Below are 16,703 nucleotides of genomic sequence, written 5' to 3' on the forward strand. Positions count from 1 at the left end.
CATGGACTGGTACCTAGGAACCGGGCCGCACAACAGGAGGTGAGCGGCGGGTGAGCGAGCAAAGCTTCATCTGAATTTACAGCCGCTCCCCATCACTCGCATTACTGCCTGAGTTCCGCCTCCTGTCAGAGCAGTGGTGGCATTAGATTCTCATAGGAGCACAAACCCTACTGTGAACTGCGCATGCGAGAGATCTAGGTAGCGTTCTCCTCATGAGAAACTAATGCCTGATGATCTGAGGAGGAGCTGAGGCGGTGATGCTAGTGCTGGGGAGTGGCTGCGAATACAGATCATCATTAGCAGAGAGGTTTGACTTGCATGGAGACCATAATAAATCAACTGCTTGCAGACTCATAGCAAAACCCTATCAGTGAGTGGCAAGTGACAATTAAGCTGCATCTGGTGGCAGGCTTTAAGTCAGAATCCAACACTTATTTTAGTCCATGCGTAGCCCAACCCACACCTGAGCCCCAAGCTCAGGGCTCCCACTGATTCTGCATCGTGGTGAGTTGTATAATTATTTCATTATGTATTACAATGTAATAATAATAGAAATAAAGTGCATAATAAATGTAATGCACCTGAATCATCCCGAAACCACCCCCCCACACCCTCAGTCCATGGAAAAATTGTCTTCCACGAAACTGGTCCCTGGTGCCAAAAAGGTTGAGGACTGCTGATGTAGCTTTATTTGTTAAAAAGGCATTCTTAAGTTCTCAGAGTACAGCTACCTGAGATATCTGTCGACATCATCACTGACTGACTACATAATGAGAGAGAAGACAGCTGCTTACGAGCTTTAGGACTGTGAGAAAGTCAACAGTCTAGGTCCACTCTTACCACCTAATGCCTACGTTCAGTTGGCATTTAAAAGGCACTGAATATCTTTCAAAGTTTACAAAGATTTATCCAGGAAGAATTTCTCTCCTTTTGGAGGAAACTCTTGTGAATTCAGAAGCTCATATAATGAACTCAAGGTGAACGAAACTGTGTCACAATCTTGGGTTATCAGAAACTCTGAACATTACAATCCAATAAATGCAAAGATTCTGAAAGACAAATGAAAAAGGCCCAAAATTGTTCCTGAAATACTCCTTACTTGTTGCTGTTAAATCCAGGTATTCTCTCTCAGCTGTCAAAATCCTAGAGTTGATTCGTGGAACAACATTTGGCTGATTCATGATATATTCTACCACATCTTGATCATGGGACAGTTCACCCTAGAGTAAAAAAAAAAGAAAACAGGGTGTGGGTGAGATGCACATTAAACAAATATGATCAATAATAATTTATTAGGACCTAAAAAATCATTAACTTTATAGTATCTTCTTATGTACTGGTAATAGCTAAAAATAGAAGTTACCACGTTATAGGTTCCTGTCATTGCCAAGCAAGGCACTGTATGTACAGTATCTCTAATCCGTTCAACAATGTGAGGAAGACGTGGTACCTATTTAAGAAAGGTTAAATAACTTACTCAAGGTCACAGAGCTAATGAGAAGTGAATATGAAATGCAAACCCATGTTTATTTGATCTCACCACAGAAACAAGCAAGCTCTAGAAATTAGTTGAAGAGTTAATACAAGCAAAAATCCATCCTGAGATCTACTCAGTTAGCTTCTCTCTAAAGAAGAAAGCCAAATTACTTCTCTCAGGCAGTTAATATACTTTAAAAAAAAAAAGAAATCATCCCAAGCCTTTTTCAATCTCAGGCATTTCAATCTCAAGTAATCCTACATTTCCAGAGTCACAATTACACTGGGGGAGAAGAAATCATTAACTAAAGAATTAATTAAAGAATCATTAATTCTTCCCTTTATAGTTCTCGTATTATAGAAATACTTGTACTGCATGAGGGTGATCTATCGTAAATGGCTGTGGAAACTTGCAAGTTTTTCACACTTAATAATATTTCATACAAAACCATATTTCAACATGATTTTCAGGGGGAATAGATGTGAATCAAATATACACAATCAAGTCTTAAAAATTCCACTCAGGGGCTTCCCTGGTGGCGCAGTGGTTGAGAGTCCGCCTGCCGATGCAGGGGACGCGGGTTCGTGCCCCGGTCCGGGAGGATCCCACATGCCGCGGAGCAGCTGGGCCCGTGAGCCATGGCCGCTGAGCCTGCGTGTCCAGAGCCTGTGCTCCGCAACCGGAGAGGCCACAACAGTGAGAGGCCCACGTACCGAAAAAAAAAAAAAATTCCACTCAGGCATCTTCTGTGGCTACTTATCTCAAGAGCAATAACTCACAAATTCTCAAACTATAAGCCAATAATGAGCATATGCACCAACCACATAATTCAAAAGACTTACAAAGGTAATCGATGACTTGCTATAGATGTAAGCTCATGTATGAAACTTTGGTCTCTAATATAAACCTGAACTGATTCCAATAAAAAGCCTAACTCAAGGAGGCAATCTGGCAAATCTATCAAAATTTTACATGTACATACCTTTTAATGCAGCTCACCTACACACACATACACATGCACACACAGTGGTTGTTTCCAGAAAGAAAAGATGAATGGCAGGGGAACAGGAACGAATAAATGACAGTTTCTCTTCATTTATACCTTTATACACATTTTGAATCTCACACTATCTGCATATCATATGCTTTTATATATAGTGAATTTAGTGCAAAATTTAAAATGTACATTATTACCCTTTGACACAGTTCCAATAATTGGTATTTCTCAAAAAATTATAAAGTACAAAGATATACATATTAGAAGATTCACTGAGCATTATTTATAAAAGCGTACATCTACAAGCAACGTCCAACATTAAGGGATAAAATAAATGATTATTCATTCTTAAAAAGGAATAGCAGCAATCTAAAAGTTTTAAGACAGAGTTATATTCAGAAATGCAGTGCTAGGGCTTCCCTGGTGGCGCAGTGGTTGAGAGTCCGCCTGCCGATGCAGGGGACGTGGGTTCGTGCCCCGGTCCGGGAGGATCCCACATGCCGCGGAGCGGCTGGGCCCGTGAGGCATGGTCGCTGAGCCTGTGCGTCCGGAGCCTGTGCTCCGCAACGGGAGAGGCCACAACAGTGAGAGGCCCACGTACGGCCAAAAAAAAAACAACGTACAGAAAGTCTCAGGGATATTTTCACTACAGCAGAACGTACTGGGAGTCTGCATATCAATTATGAGTGGTGTATAGAAAACTTTATTGCCTACTACAGGACTACAAAAACGTAAGCAAACCATGCTCTTTCAAAATCAGCCTTGAAACAGTACTTACCAAGTACACTGCTCTTTGAAAGAAGGTTGTAGTCTCCAGGATTTTGTGCATTGTGATGGTTTCCAACTCATCAGGGTCCAGCTGCTCCTTTTCAAAGGGCATTCCATTGAACAGGACAACAGGCAGTGGACCAACTCCAGTCTGCTCATAGTAGCCTCTTGCTTCCTGAAACACATGGGACCACAAACAGCATATTTTTGTCCTTCCTGAGACAAATGGAACAAAGCGAATTTTTCACACATACACGCTCTAACAAGAAAAGAAACAACAGCAGAAATATGGAAACCAAGAAATAACTAAAGAAAAATTCTTTTAAAAATATATAAAGAACTGGGGCTTCCCTGGTGGTGCCGTGGTTGAGAGTCCGCCTGCCGATGCAGGGGACAGGGGTTCGTGTCCCGGTCCGGGAGGATCCCACGTGCCGCGGAGCGGCTGGGCCTGTGAGCCATGGCCGCTGGGCCTGTGTGTCTGGAGCCTGTGCTCCGCAACGGGAGAAGCCGCAGCAGTGAGAGGCCCGCGTACCACACACACACAAAAAAAAGTATATATAAAGAACTAACACAACGTTGTAAATCAACTACACTCCAATAAAAATTAATTTAAAAAATATATAAAGAACATCATAGTTAATATCCTACTAGGTAAATCTGAGTTTAAATTACTGAGTTTTAATAAAACCACAAAACCTTATAAATCAGGAAGTGATTGAAGATGGGGATGAGGGTAATTTTAAGCAGCCCAGGCTACCGGACCTGAATTACATATACTACAGCCCAAACTATACAACAGACTTTCCTGCAATGATGGAGATATTCTATCTTCACTGTCCAATGCAGTAACCACTAACCACATGTAGCTATTGAGCACATGAAATTAATTAATTTCCATTTTAAAAGCTCATGTGGCCAGAGGCTACTATAATGGGCAGCACAACTATAGACTGTCATAAATTATTAGTGCTCCTGGGCAGATTACTTGAGATGAAATATTTACACTCAATTCTAAATTTAAAAGGGTCCACATCACTAAACAAGAAGTTACACCTACAGAAAACAAAACAAGGTTGGTGGGAAAACAGTGCTCAAAACTTGTTCTATAATGTACTAAGCTCAATCTTTTGCCTTCTCCAGGACAAAAGAGGTTCCTTGGCAGGGAAGTACCAGGCAAACAAACATATCTGAGACTTTTCCAACAATCGACATAGGTACATTCCCCCAGATATCAACCACAGACCCAAGACTAAGATTTTAGAGTAAAAACTATATTACTACCCAAGATACAAAAAAAAAAAGGTCCTTAAAGCATTCTTGTTAAACGTCTTGTAACTGCTATCTTCTGAAAATAGCAGAATTTAAAAATATATAACCATTTTAGATAGCACAAATAGAAAAGTACCTCAATTCAATAACTAATACCAGTCATCAGCTTAGTTTCAGATCTAGCCACAGTGATAACTGACAGTGCAGACTTATCTGATGGACTATCATGGCACAATGAGAAAGGCCTTCCAGGTTGATTTCTGCCATCTCTGTATATCATGGTTAAAACTTTTAAAATGTACACTCCCCAAACTGTTACATTAATTCTGTTCTTTCACATCTCACCTATCTCAAAGAAGTTCATAAAAACTCAATTTTAATATACTTTGAGCTTTGAAAATCAATCCCCCAGGAAAACAGAACAAAATCCACATTATAACTCTCAGTGACATGACAATAAGAAGTAACACTGGTTTTCTCTGAACGTGGCAACTGAGTAAAAGGCAAGAGTGGGAGGGAGATGTTTTGACTATAAACTTTCCATTTTTGCAACCTGCAAATAGATTATCAGACTAAAACTTAACAGAATGCAGGCCAATTATCAGAGTCACACTTAAAAATTACACGTGAGAATTTCTATCAACTGATCACTAAAAATGTTAATTACACATAATTTTGAAACACTGACTACAAAGTCACGAATGAGCCATTCATAGATGATAACTGAGATTAACAAAGACTCAGAGTTAATATGCCAAATGTAAAATGTCTGCATGAATAAGTTACAACTTTTCTTACATTGGCTTTCAAACATATAAATATGCACCTATCAGACTATATTCTCTTCAGTTCAAAAGATCTACTTTAATGTACTACGTAGTTTTAGAAGTGATTACTTCTTTCAAATATCAGGCATAGACGATAACACAGCTTCAGATTTACACAAAAGGTACAGATATTCCTAAGTGTAATAACATTTGCCAACCGCACTCATTCCTCCTTTAAAAAGAAAAATGCACTCGGGCTTCCCTGGTGGCGCAGTGGATAAGAATCTGCCTGCCAATGCAGGGGACACGGGTTTGATCCCTGGTCTGGGAAGATCCCACATGTTGCGGAGCAACTAAGCCCGTGCGCCACAACTACTGAGCCTGCGCTCTAGAACCCGCGAGCCACAACTACTGAGCCCGTGTGCCACAACTACTGAAGCCTGTGTGCCTAGAGCCTGTGCTCCGCAACAAGAGAAGCCACTGCAATGAGAAGCCGACGCACCGCAACGAAGAGTAGCCCCCGCTCACTGCAACTAGAGAACGCCTGTGCGCAGCAACGAAGACCCAACGCAGCCAAAAATAAATTAATTTAAAAAAATGTAGTCATTCCTCCTTTTCAAAAAAATCTATTTTTCTTGGGCTTTTTCATATGAGGGGTACAGCTCCTGCTGTAAGATTAAAAAAATCTTATTGATCATTAGATTCTTAGGACCTCTGGGAATCTCACAACATCCTTCTCTTGACAGTGTATGCCTACCTACTTAAATAGCTAGGTAATTACGATCTGTTTATATGGGAAGGGCCTCTAACCAGTAGAGATGAGGAAAATAGCCAAATCTGGGAAACTATTGAGGAGTTAGGTCTGTGATACTCCCACTTGATTCTTCAGCAAAATCAAGATTTCAATGCATAAAAGACAACGTGTAAAAATACCCTTTTCCCCAATTTGTCCACTATAGTCAATGTTTTTCAAGCAAATCCTTTTGATATAGCAATCATCCACAATAAAAAAGGCAACATGTACTTTTTCTTCAATAGGATGATAGAAAACCAGAGTTAAACATTTTCCAAAAGTGAAATATAAGAAAATTCCATTAGTTTTCTCAAAGATTCCCAAAGTGGCCCTTCTTTCCTTTTATTTCACCTTTTCTTTTTCTACAGAGCACTACTCACGCTGTTTGTGAAAATGTGAAAAATCACTACGTGCCCATATCAATATGATTTTATTAAAAAAAAAAAAAAAGGTAAGTGACTGAACAGAAGGTTGCAATACAATAATGGAAACACGTTCAGTCTAAACTGAGTAGCTCTCATGACCAGCTTCAACTCCAAACCTTAAACCAAGGAGATTTAACACTGAGGCAGGAGTGATGTCAGTATCACGGCTGAATAAGACTTCCCTCCCTCATTAGTGTCTCCTCCACAGAAAAACAACAACTTGGCATCTATCCACGGACAAAAGGGTCTTTGTGGGAGCTTTGGAATTCAGCACCGTATGCCAAGTGGCCTGGCAGAAGTGTTGCCCAACCGTGCAGCAGGTAACATGCAGAAAGACTTTGACCCTGGCTGTGGGCTCTGCATTGATCCATGAGCTGGCTTCAGGGAACCCCTGGGAAAAACTATCTTAATCAATCACCCATAGACAAGACAGCCTCTGTGAAGTCCAGGTTTCCAGCAAGAAGTTCCAGGACACCACTGGAGCAAAAAAATATGAATTTGGACACACTGGAGAGGGTAAGAGAACAGTCTGACTTTACTCACATCACCCCTCTCCCAAGGCAGTACAGCTTAGGGCCACAAGAGATCTTCTGAGCCTATGATTTCTCCTACAAGGGACATAAGAGCAAGGGATGAGCACTCAACTTCCCCAGCTATGTGGGATACCACCGAAGAGGCCCATTTCTCTCCCGCTCCATCCAGAATACTGCCTTGTGAGTGGCATCGCCGTGGGGGCAGAGGCTGGGAGGGCAGCAGACAGTGTGCTCCTAGGGCTTTTAAGGAAGGCAGATCCTACTTACTGCATCAACAAGCCCACCTGTGAGACACCCAGGACACCTCATCCACAGATGCCCCCGGACGGCTCACGGGCACCCCGCAGGGCTCTGCACACACCTGACCCCCATATACCCACACCCTGTGGCTGGCTCCCACTGCACAATCCTGACAAGGGCAGCAAGAGTGAGCTTTGCCAGATGGATAGTGAGGATGTACAGAAAGCCAATCCACATCAGTAGGCCAGAAAGAGACAAAAAACTTGAGCTGTAGTGCCACTTCGGGGAAAACAAAAAGGAGGTGGCCTGTCAGGACCCAGCCTGGGGGCAGCGTAGAATCAAGAGGAGTTAAACAAGTCCAGACTTCTGCACAAGAGGGAACAACCGCATGGAGCAGGTGCACCCACAGACATTCTGAGAAAGCCTCAAAATTCCTAGCAAGGCTGAAATGGAAGGTATTTCTTTCCCAAAGCAGAGTAAAGACTGGTAGAAGTGACTGCTACCAGTCACTTCCGGGAGCAACTTAAAATTGCAAGGAACATGAAAAATCAAGAAAGCATAACATCACCTAAGGATCGCAATAATCTTCCAGTAACCAATCCCGAAGACATGGAGATCTGCAATTTACCCAATGAAGAATTCAAAATAGCTGTTTTTGGTAGACTCAGTGAGCTACAAGAAGACACAGAAGGACAATTCAACAAAATCAAAAAAAAATTTTTTTAACAAAAAATCAGAATTTTAACAAAGAGAGAGCGCATAAAAAAGAACCAAACAGAAATTCTGGAGCTGAAGAATATAATGAATGAAATTTTAAAAATGATATAGCATTCACATCAGAGTGAAATCAAGCAAAAGAAAAAACTCTACAAGTTAGAAGACAGGAACTTGGCAATTATCCAGTCAGAGGACAACAATAACAACAACAGCAACCGAAGAATTAAAGAAATGGTATATGGATAATTTTCAAATTACTGGAGTTCCAGAGAAGATGAGATAGAGAAGGGGGCAGAAAGCTTATTTAAAGAAATAATGGATAAGAACTTCCCAAATCTGGAGAGAGATTTGGATATCCAAGTTCCTGAAGATCATAGGTCACCAAAGAAAATAAATTTAAAGAGAACCTCTCCAAGACACATCACAATAAAACTATCAAAAGTCAAAAATAGACACTCTTGGGCCTCCCTGGTGGCGCAGTGGTTGAGAGTCCGCCTGCAGATGCAGGGGATACGGGTTCGTGCCCCGGTCCGAGAGGATCCCATATGCCGTGGAGCGGCTGGGCCCGTGAGCCATGGCCGCTGAGCCTGCGCGTCCGGAGCCTGTGCTCCGCAACGGGAGAGGCCACAACAGTGAGAGGCCCACGTACCGCAAAAAAAAAAAGAAAAAGAAAAAATAGACACTCTTAAGAGCAGCAAGAGAAGAAGAAGCTTGTAACTTACCAGGGAAGGCTAACAGTGGACATCTCAATAAAAAAGCTGCAGGCAAGGAGTGAGTGGGATGATACACTCAAACTGCTAAAAGAAAAACCTGCCAACCAAGAATACTCTACCTGGCAAAGTTATCGTCCAGAAATGGAGGAAAAATAAAGACATTCCCAGACAAACAAAAGCTAAGTGAGTTCATCATCACCAAACCTGCCTTACAAGAAATGCTGAAAGGAGTCCTTCAAGTTGAAATGAAAGGACGTTAATTAGTAACATGAAAACGTACAACACACTGGTAAAGGTAAGTATATAGTCAAATTCAGAATACCCTAACACTGTAATATGATGGTGTATTAACCACTTAACTCTATAAAGGTTAAGACAAGAGTATTCAAATGAAGCAAGAGAGGGCCCTCAACCATGAATTTTGTAGCAATGCCCTCCATGCTCAAAGGGAATGCGGGATGGATGACAGCTGCCTGAATTCCCCTCTAATGATGATGCTCTTCATGAAGAAAACTCCATCTTGCTGTTTTTCAATATAAAGAATATGCTGATGAAAAGCAAAACAAAAAGACAAGAATACTAAAAGTAACTAGATATAATTTGTTATTGAATACACAACATAAAGAGTTAAGCTGTGATGTCCAAAACAAAAAAGGGGTGGGAATAAAAGGGTAGTTTTTATATTTGATCAAAGTTAAGTCATCAACATAAAAGAGACTGTTTTATCTATAAAATATTTTACATAAGACTCATAGTAACCACAAAACAAAAATCTACAGTAGATTCACAAAAGCATACCATTATGGAAAATCATCAGTTCACAAAGGGAGGCAGCAAGAGAGGAAAAGAGGAACAAGGGAAATATAACTCAGCCTCAGATAACTAATAAAATGGCATTACTATGTCCCTTATCTATCAATAACTACTCTAAATGTTCCTGTATTAAATTCTCCACTCAAAAGGCACAGAACGGCTGGATGGATTAAAAAATAAGACCCAACTATATGAGCCTACAATTCCTTGCGGCTTTAAGGACAAAAACTCAAAGTGAAGGGATAGAAAAATATACATTTACGTAAGTGGAAACCAGAAGAGAGCAGGGGTAGCTACATTTCTATCAGACAAAACAGAGTTTAAGCCAAAAACTGTAACAAGACATAGAAAGGTCATTATATAATGATAATGGGGTCAACTCATTGAGAAGATTTAACAATTCTAAATATATATACACCCAACATCAGAACACCTGAATATATGAAACGAATACTAACAGATCTCTAGGGAGAAAAAGATAACTATACAATGTTAATAGGGGAATTAAAGATATGGAAGCAGAAAACCATAATTCAAAAAGAGACATGTACCACAATGTTCACTGCAGCACTATTTACAACAGCCAGGACGTGGAAGCAACCTAAGTGTCCATCAACAGATGAATGGATAAAGATGTGGCACATATATACAATGGAATAGCAGTCAGTCATAAAAAGAAATGAAACTGAGTTATTTTTAGTGAGGTGGATGGACCTAGAGTCTGTCATACAGACTGAAGTAAGTCAGAAAGAGAAAAACAAATACCGTATGCTATCTAGGACACGAATAAAGACACAGAGGTAGAGAATGGACTTGAGGACATGGGGAGGGGGAAGGGTAAGGTGGGACGAAGCGAGAGATTGGCATGGACATATATACACAACCAAACGTAAAACAGATAGCTAGTGGGAAGCAGCTGCATAGCACAGGGAGATCAGCTCAGTGCTTTGTGACCACCTAGAGGGGTGGGATAGGGAGGGTGGGAGGGAGACATCAGAGGGAGGGGATATGGGGATATATGTATATGTATAGCTGATTCACTTTGTTATATGGCAGAAATTAACACAACACTGCAAAGCAATTATACTCCAATAAAGATGTTAAAAAAAAATAAAAAACAAAGATATGGAAGCAACCTAAGTGTCCATCAAGAGATGAATGGATAAAGAAGATGTAGTTTACATACACAACGGACTCCTACTCAGCCATAAAAAAGAATGAAATTTTGCCATTTGCAACAATATGGATGGACTTGGAGGGCATTATGACAAGTGAAATAAGTCAGACAGAGAAAGACAAATCCTGTATGACCTCACTTACATGTGGAATCTATAAAATACAGCAAACTAGTGAATATAACAACAACAAAAAAAAAACAGACTCACAGATACAGAGAACAAATTAGTGGTTACCAGTGAGGAGAGTGAAGGGCGGAGGGACAAGATACAGATAGAGGATTAAGATGTATATTATGGGGACTTCCCTGGTGTCGCAGTGGTTAAGAATCCACCTGCCAATGCAGGGGACATGGGTTCAAGCCCTGGTCGAGGAGGATCCCACATGCCGCAGAGCAACTAAGCCCATGTGCACAACTACTGAGCCTGAGCTCTAGAGCCCGCAAGCCACAACTACTGAGCCTGTGTGCCACAATTACTGAAGTCCGCATGCCTAGAGCCTTTGCTCTGCAACAAGAGAAGCCACCGCAATGAGAAGCCCGCACACTGCGAAGAAGAGTAGCCCCTGCTCACCACAACTAGAGAAAGCCCGTGGGCAGCAACAAAGACCCAATGCAGCCAAAAATAATTAAATAAATGAATTTATTTTTTAAAAACTGTAATAAATTTTTTTAAAGACATATATTATATATACATAATACATATCTTCCGGGATAACCTAGAAGAAATGGATAAATTCCTAGAAACATGAAACCTACCAAGATTGAATCATGAAGAAATAGAAAGTCTGGACAGACCAATAATAAGTAAGGGGTCTGAATCAGTAATGAATATCCTCCCAACAAAGAAAAGCCTAGGACCACATGGTTTCCTTAGTGAGTGCTACAAAACATTTAAAGAGGAAGTAACACCAGTCCTTCTCAAACTCTTCCAAAAAACTGAAGCAAACAGAACATATTTTATGTGTCCAGAGTTACCCTAATAACAAAACCAAACAAAGACAACACACAAAAAAGAAAATTACAGGCCAATATCTCTGATGAACACAGATGCAAAAATCCCCAACAAAATACTAGCAAACTGAATTCAACAATACATCAAAAGGATCATATAGGGACTTCCCTGGTGGCACAGTGGTTAAGAATCCACCTGCCAGGACTTCCCTGGCAGTCCAGTGGTTAAGACTTCACCTTCCAATACAGGGGGTGCGGGTTCGATCCCTGGTCGGGGAGCTAAGATTCCACATGCCTTGCAGCCAAAAAACCAAAACAGAAGCCATATTGTAACAAATTCAATAAAGACTTTAAAAATGGTCCACATCAAAAAAAAAAAAAGAAAGAATCTGCCTGCCATTGCAGGGGACACGAGTTGGATCCCTGGTCCGGGAAGATCCCACATGCTGCGGAGCAACTAAGCCTGTTCACCACAACTACTGAGTCCACGCTCTAGAGCCCATGAACCACAACTACTGAGCCTGCATGCTACAACTACTGAAGCCTGCGCGCCTGGAGCCCGTGCTCGACAACAAGAGAAGCCACCGCAATGAGAAGCCCACGCACCGCAATAAAGAGTAGCCCCTGCTCGCCACAACTAGAGAAAGCCCGCACACAGCAATGACGACCCAACGCAGCCAAAAATAAATAAAATTTTTTTAAAAGATGATCTTCAAAAAAAAAAAAAAGAAGGATCATACACCATGATCAAGTGAAATATATTCTAGGGATGAAAGGATGATTCAACATCCCCACATCAATCAATGTGATACACCACATTAACAAAATGAATGATAAAAACCACATGATCATCTCAATAGATGCAGAAAAACCATTTGAGAAGATTCAACACCCATTTATAACATAAACTCTCAGTGAAGTGGGTATAGAAGGGACATACCTCAACGTAATAAAGTCCACATACAACAAATCCACAGCTAACATCATACTCAATGGTGAAAAACTGAAAGCTATCACTCTAAGATCAGGAACAAGACAAGGATGCCCACTCTTGCCACTCATTTTCAACACAATATTGAAAGTCCTAGCCAGAGCAATGAGGTAAGAAAAAGAAATAAAACATGCCCAAATTGGAAAGAAGAAGTAAAACCGTTACTATTTGCAGATGACATGATTTTATGTGCAGAAAACCCTAAAGACTCCACCAAAAAATTATTGGAAGTAATAAATAATAAAGTTGCAAGATATAAAATCAATATACAAAAATCTGTTGCATTTCTATACGCTAGGCAGAAAGAGAAATTAAGAAAACAATCCCATTTATAATCACAATAAATTTAACCACGGAGGTGAAAGACGTACCCTGAAACCTGTAAGACAGTTAAAGAAACCAAAGAAGACACAAATAAATGGAAAGATATTTCATGCTCATGGCTTGGAAAATTTAACATTGTTAAAATGTCCATATTAAGGGACTTCCCTGGCAGTCCACTGGTTAGCACTCTGCACTTTCACTGCTGTGGGCCCTGGTTCAACCAGTGGTTGGGGAACAAAGATCCTGCAAGCCGTGCCTCAAGGCCAAGAAAAAAAATAAATAAAGCCAATTAAAACCACACACACAGGGGCTTCCCTGGTGGCACAGTGATTGAGAGTCCGCCTGCCGATGCAGGGGACACGGGTTCGTGTCCCGGTCCGGGAAGATCCTACATGCCGCGGAGCAGCTGGGCCCGTGAGCCACGGCCGCTGAGCCTGCGCGTCCGGAGCCTGTGCTCCGCAACAGGAGAGGCCACAACAGTGAGAGGCCCGCGTACCAAAAAAACCCAAAAAACAAAAACAAAACACACACAACAACAAAAAAGGTATTTCCCTGGCCGTCCAGTGGCTAAGACTCCACACTCCCACTGCAAGGGGTGCGGATTCAATCCCTGGTCAGGGATCCCACATCCTGCATGGTGCAGCCAAAAATAAATAAATAAAATGTCCATATTACCTAAGACAATTTACATTACAGATTCAATGTAATCCCTATCAAAATCCCAAGGACATTTTTCACAGAAATAGAACAAAAATTCTGAAATTTATACAGAAACAGAAAAGATCCTGAATAACCAAAACAATCCTGAGAAAAAGAACAAAGCTGGAGGCGTCACATTTCCTGACTTCAAACTATATTACAAAGCCATACTAATCCAAACAGCATGGTATTGGCAGGAAAACAGATACATAGATCAATGGAACAGAATGAGAGCCTAGAAATAAAACCAAACATATATGGACAATTTATGACAAAGGAGCAAAGAACATACAATGGAGAAATGATATCTCTTCAATAAATGGCGTTGGGAAAACCAGACAGCCACATGCAAAAAAAAAAATGAAACTAGACCACTACCTCACGCCATACGCAAAAATTAACTCAAAATGAATTAAAAATTTTAATGTAAGACCTGAAACCATAGAAGTCTAAGGAAAAAAAAGGCAGTATCCTCTCTGACATCCATCTTAGCAATATTTTTCTAGATATGTCTCCTCAGGCAAGGAAAACAAAAGCATAAATAAACAAATGTAATTATATCAAATGAAAAAAGCTTCTGCACAGCAAAGAAAACCATCAATAAAATGAAAACACAACCTACCCAATGAGAGAATATATTTGCAAATAATATACCCAATAAGAGGTTAATATGCAAAATACATAAAGATCTCATATAGCTCAAGAACAACAACAAAAACAACCTGATTAAAAAATGGGCAGAGGACCTGAATAGACGTTTTTCCAAAGAAGACATACAGCTGGCCAACAGGCACATGAAAGGTGTTCAACATCACTACTCATCTTGGAAATGCAAATCAAAACCACATGAGATATCACCTCACACTTGCCAAAATGACTATTATCAAAAACACAGGCAATAACATATGTTGGTAAGTATGTGGAGAAAAGAGAATCCTCTTACACTGTTGGAATGCAAATTGGTACAGCCACTATGGAAAACAGTATGGAGATTCCTCAAAAAAAATTAAGAATAGAATATGATCCAGTAATTCCACTTCTGGTTATTTATCCAAAGAAAGTGAAAACACTAATCCAAAAAATTATATGAACTCCTATGTTCATCATGGCATTGTTTACAATAGCCAAGATACAGAAACAACCCAAGTGTCCATCAACAGATGAATGGATAAATAAGATGTGAGATATATATACACACACACAAACACACAATAGAACACTTCTCAGTCACAAAAAGAAGATGAAATCTTGCCATCTGTGACAACATGGATGGACCTTGAAGGTATTATGCTAGTGAAATAAGTCAGACGGAGAAGGACAAATACCATAGGGCTTCACTTACATGTGGAATATAAAAAAGTAATAAACAAACAAAACAAAATAAATGAACAAACCAAACCAAACAAAAACAAACATGTAACTAAGTAGTGAATACTGGGGGCGGGGAAATGAGTAAACAGGATCAACTGTACAGTGATGAATGGAAACTAAATTTTTGGTGGTGGGCAAGCTGTAGGGGATACAGAAGTAGAAATATAATGTTGTACACATGAAACTTATATAATGTTACAAATCAATGTTACCATAATAAAATTATATTAAGTTAAAATAAGTGGAAGGAAGGAAGGAAATGAAAACAAACTGAATGACTAGAAAAACAAAAAAGTGAAAGGCTAAAAAACAACTGGTGTTGAATGGGGTGTGGGTAAGACTTGAGAGGGAGATTATAAAATCTAGGATTCTGTACTCAGATAAAAGAGAAAGTATAAACAATGCATTATCAGTATGGTTTCTAATGAAATGATAGCTCAGATCTCAAACAAATGAACCAAAGGCCTTGTCCTTCATTCAAAAACATGAAAAAAAGCTGGTAAATAAACACACTCTTTTATTGTTTTAAATTGTTTCAGAAATGTATTTTGATTCCTTGCCTTAACATTTGTTTTCAATAAACTGACCACCTTGTTCCTGCTTACAATAAAGGTCCTTCACTATATTTAATGTCTCACTATTATCTTTAGATAAAGATTTTAAAATACTTCCCTATATCCTTATTATGAGACTTTGCCATTCTGTTTGTTACATTTCCTATTGCATTTGCATCTTTAGCCTAAAAATTAAATACATGACACACATTAGGCACACACACCATACCTACAAGCATACATCATATACTTCCAACAGATTTTATCCAGAACATATATCACTCAGGTACTACCAGTGCATTATAAAGAGAAACTCTTTTTCAATTGTATAGTTAATAGGCCAGCTAAAAATCCATGATATCCTCACAAAATTGAAATATAAACTATATTTGCAGAGACAGAAAAGTGACCAGGTTTCTAAATTTTTAAATGCTAAGTGCCTAAATATTTCACCATCACCACCTTTATTAACAGTAACCCCCAATAATAAGGAGACGTAAGGAAAGTATAGTGTTGCAGTCAGATGAGAAGTGCCAGAGAATGTTTACCTTCCGATTCTGATCATAAGCAGAGTCAATCCCCAAAATGCTATTCACTTCCACATATGGATATTTCTTCTCCAGGACACTGACCACATGTTCAACTTTAACTTTTTCTCCAGTCCTTACTTTGTTATATATCTGAAGAAAGAAAAACCAGGTAACCAACTACACTTTCACATGTAAATTTTGGAGTATTTATTACAAAAGATTTCAGAATGTAGAGGAAAAATGAAAACAATAGCTAATTCTCTTAAAAAGAGCAAATGGGCCATATTGGCAATTCTCCCTTTTCCATATACTTCCTTATGCCTTCTTATGTTAGAAACTACATATTCTTAAAATGACTCAATCAGTTCATATTCACATTAAGTCCCAAACGCAAAAATGTGTTAATTTTTTTAAAATCCGAATACTTATAAGTAACCCTTGAAATGAGAACTCATGTCCATGAAGTTTAAGGGGAAAAAAGTTTCAAAATACGTATGGCACAGTCCTTGTTTTTAAAAGGCAGACATAAGACAACAAAACTGTGTCTGTACATGTACAGTTAAGCATCTAGAAGGATGCAAGCTTTTAACTTTT

The 16,703-nt window shown here is 39.6% G+C and overlaps 1 protein-coding gene across 1 annotated transcript in view; it reads right to left on the reverse strand.

Moving 5' to 3' along the window:
* The window catches only part of UGGT1 (UDP-glucose glycoprotein glucosyltransferase 1), a 99,622-nt gene that overhangs the window by 42,614 nt on the left and 40,305 nt on the right, over positions 1-16,703 (reverse strand). Inside the window, exons 17-19 of the mRNA XM_081242401.1 lie at positions 16,128-16,259; positions 3,253-3,417; positions 1,100-1,220 (exon numbers count right to left, since the gene is read on the reverse strand). Of these exons, the coding sequence (XP_081098527.1) occupies positions 1,100-1,220; positions 3,253-3,417; positions 16,128-16,259 (418 nt within the window). The remainder of the gene's footprint in view (positions 1-1,099; positions 1,221-3,252; positions 3,418-16,127; positions 16,260-16,703) is intronic.

The sequence above is a fragment of the Mesoplodon bidens genome, assembly GCF_964165515.1.
Source record: "Mesoplodon bidens genome assembly, chromosome: 8".
Lineage (NCBI taxonomy): Eukaryota > Metazoa > Chordata > Mammalia > Artiodactyla > Ziphiidae > Mesoplodon > Mesoplodon bidens.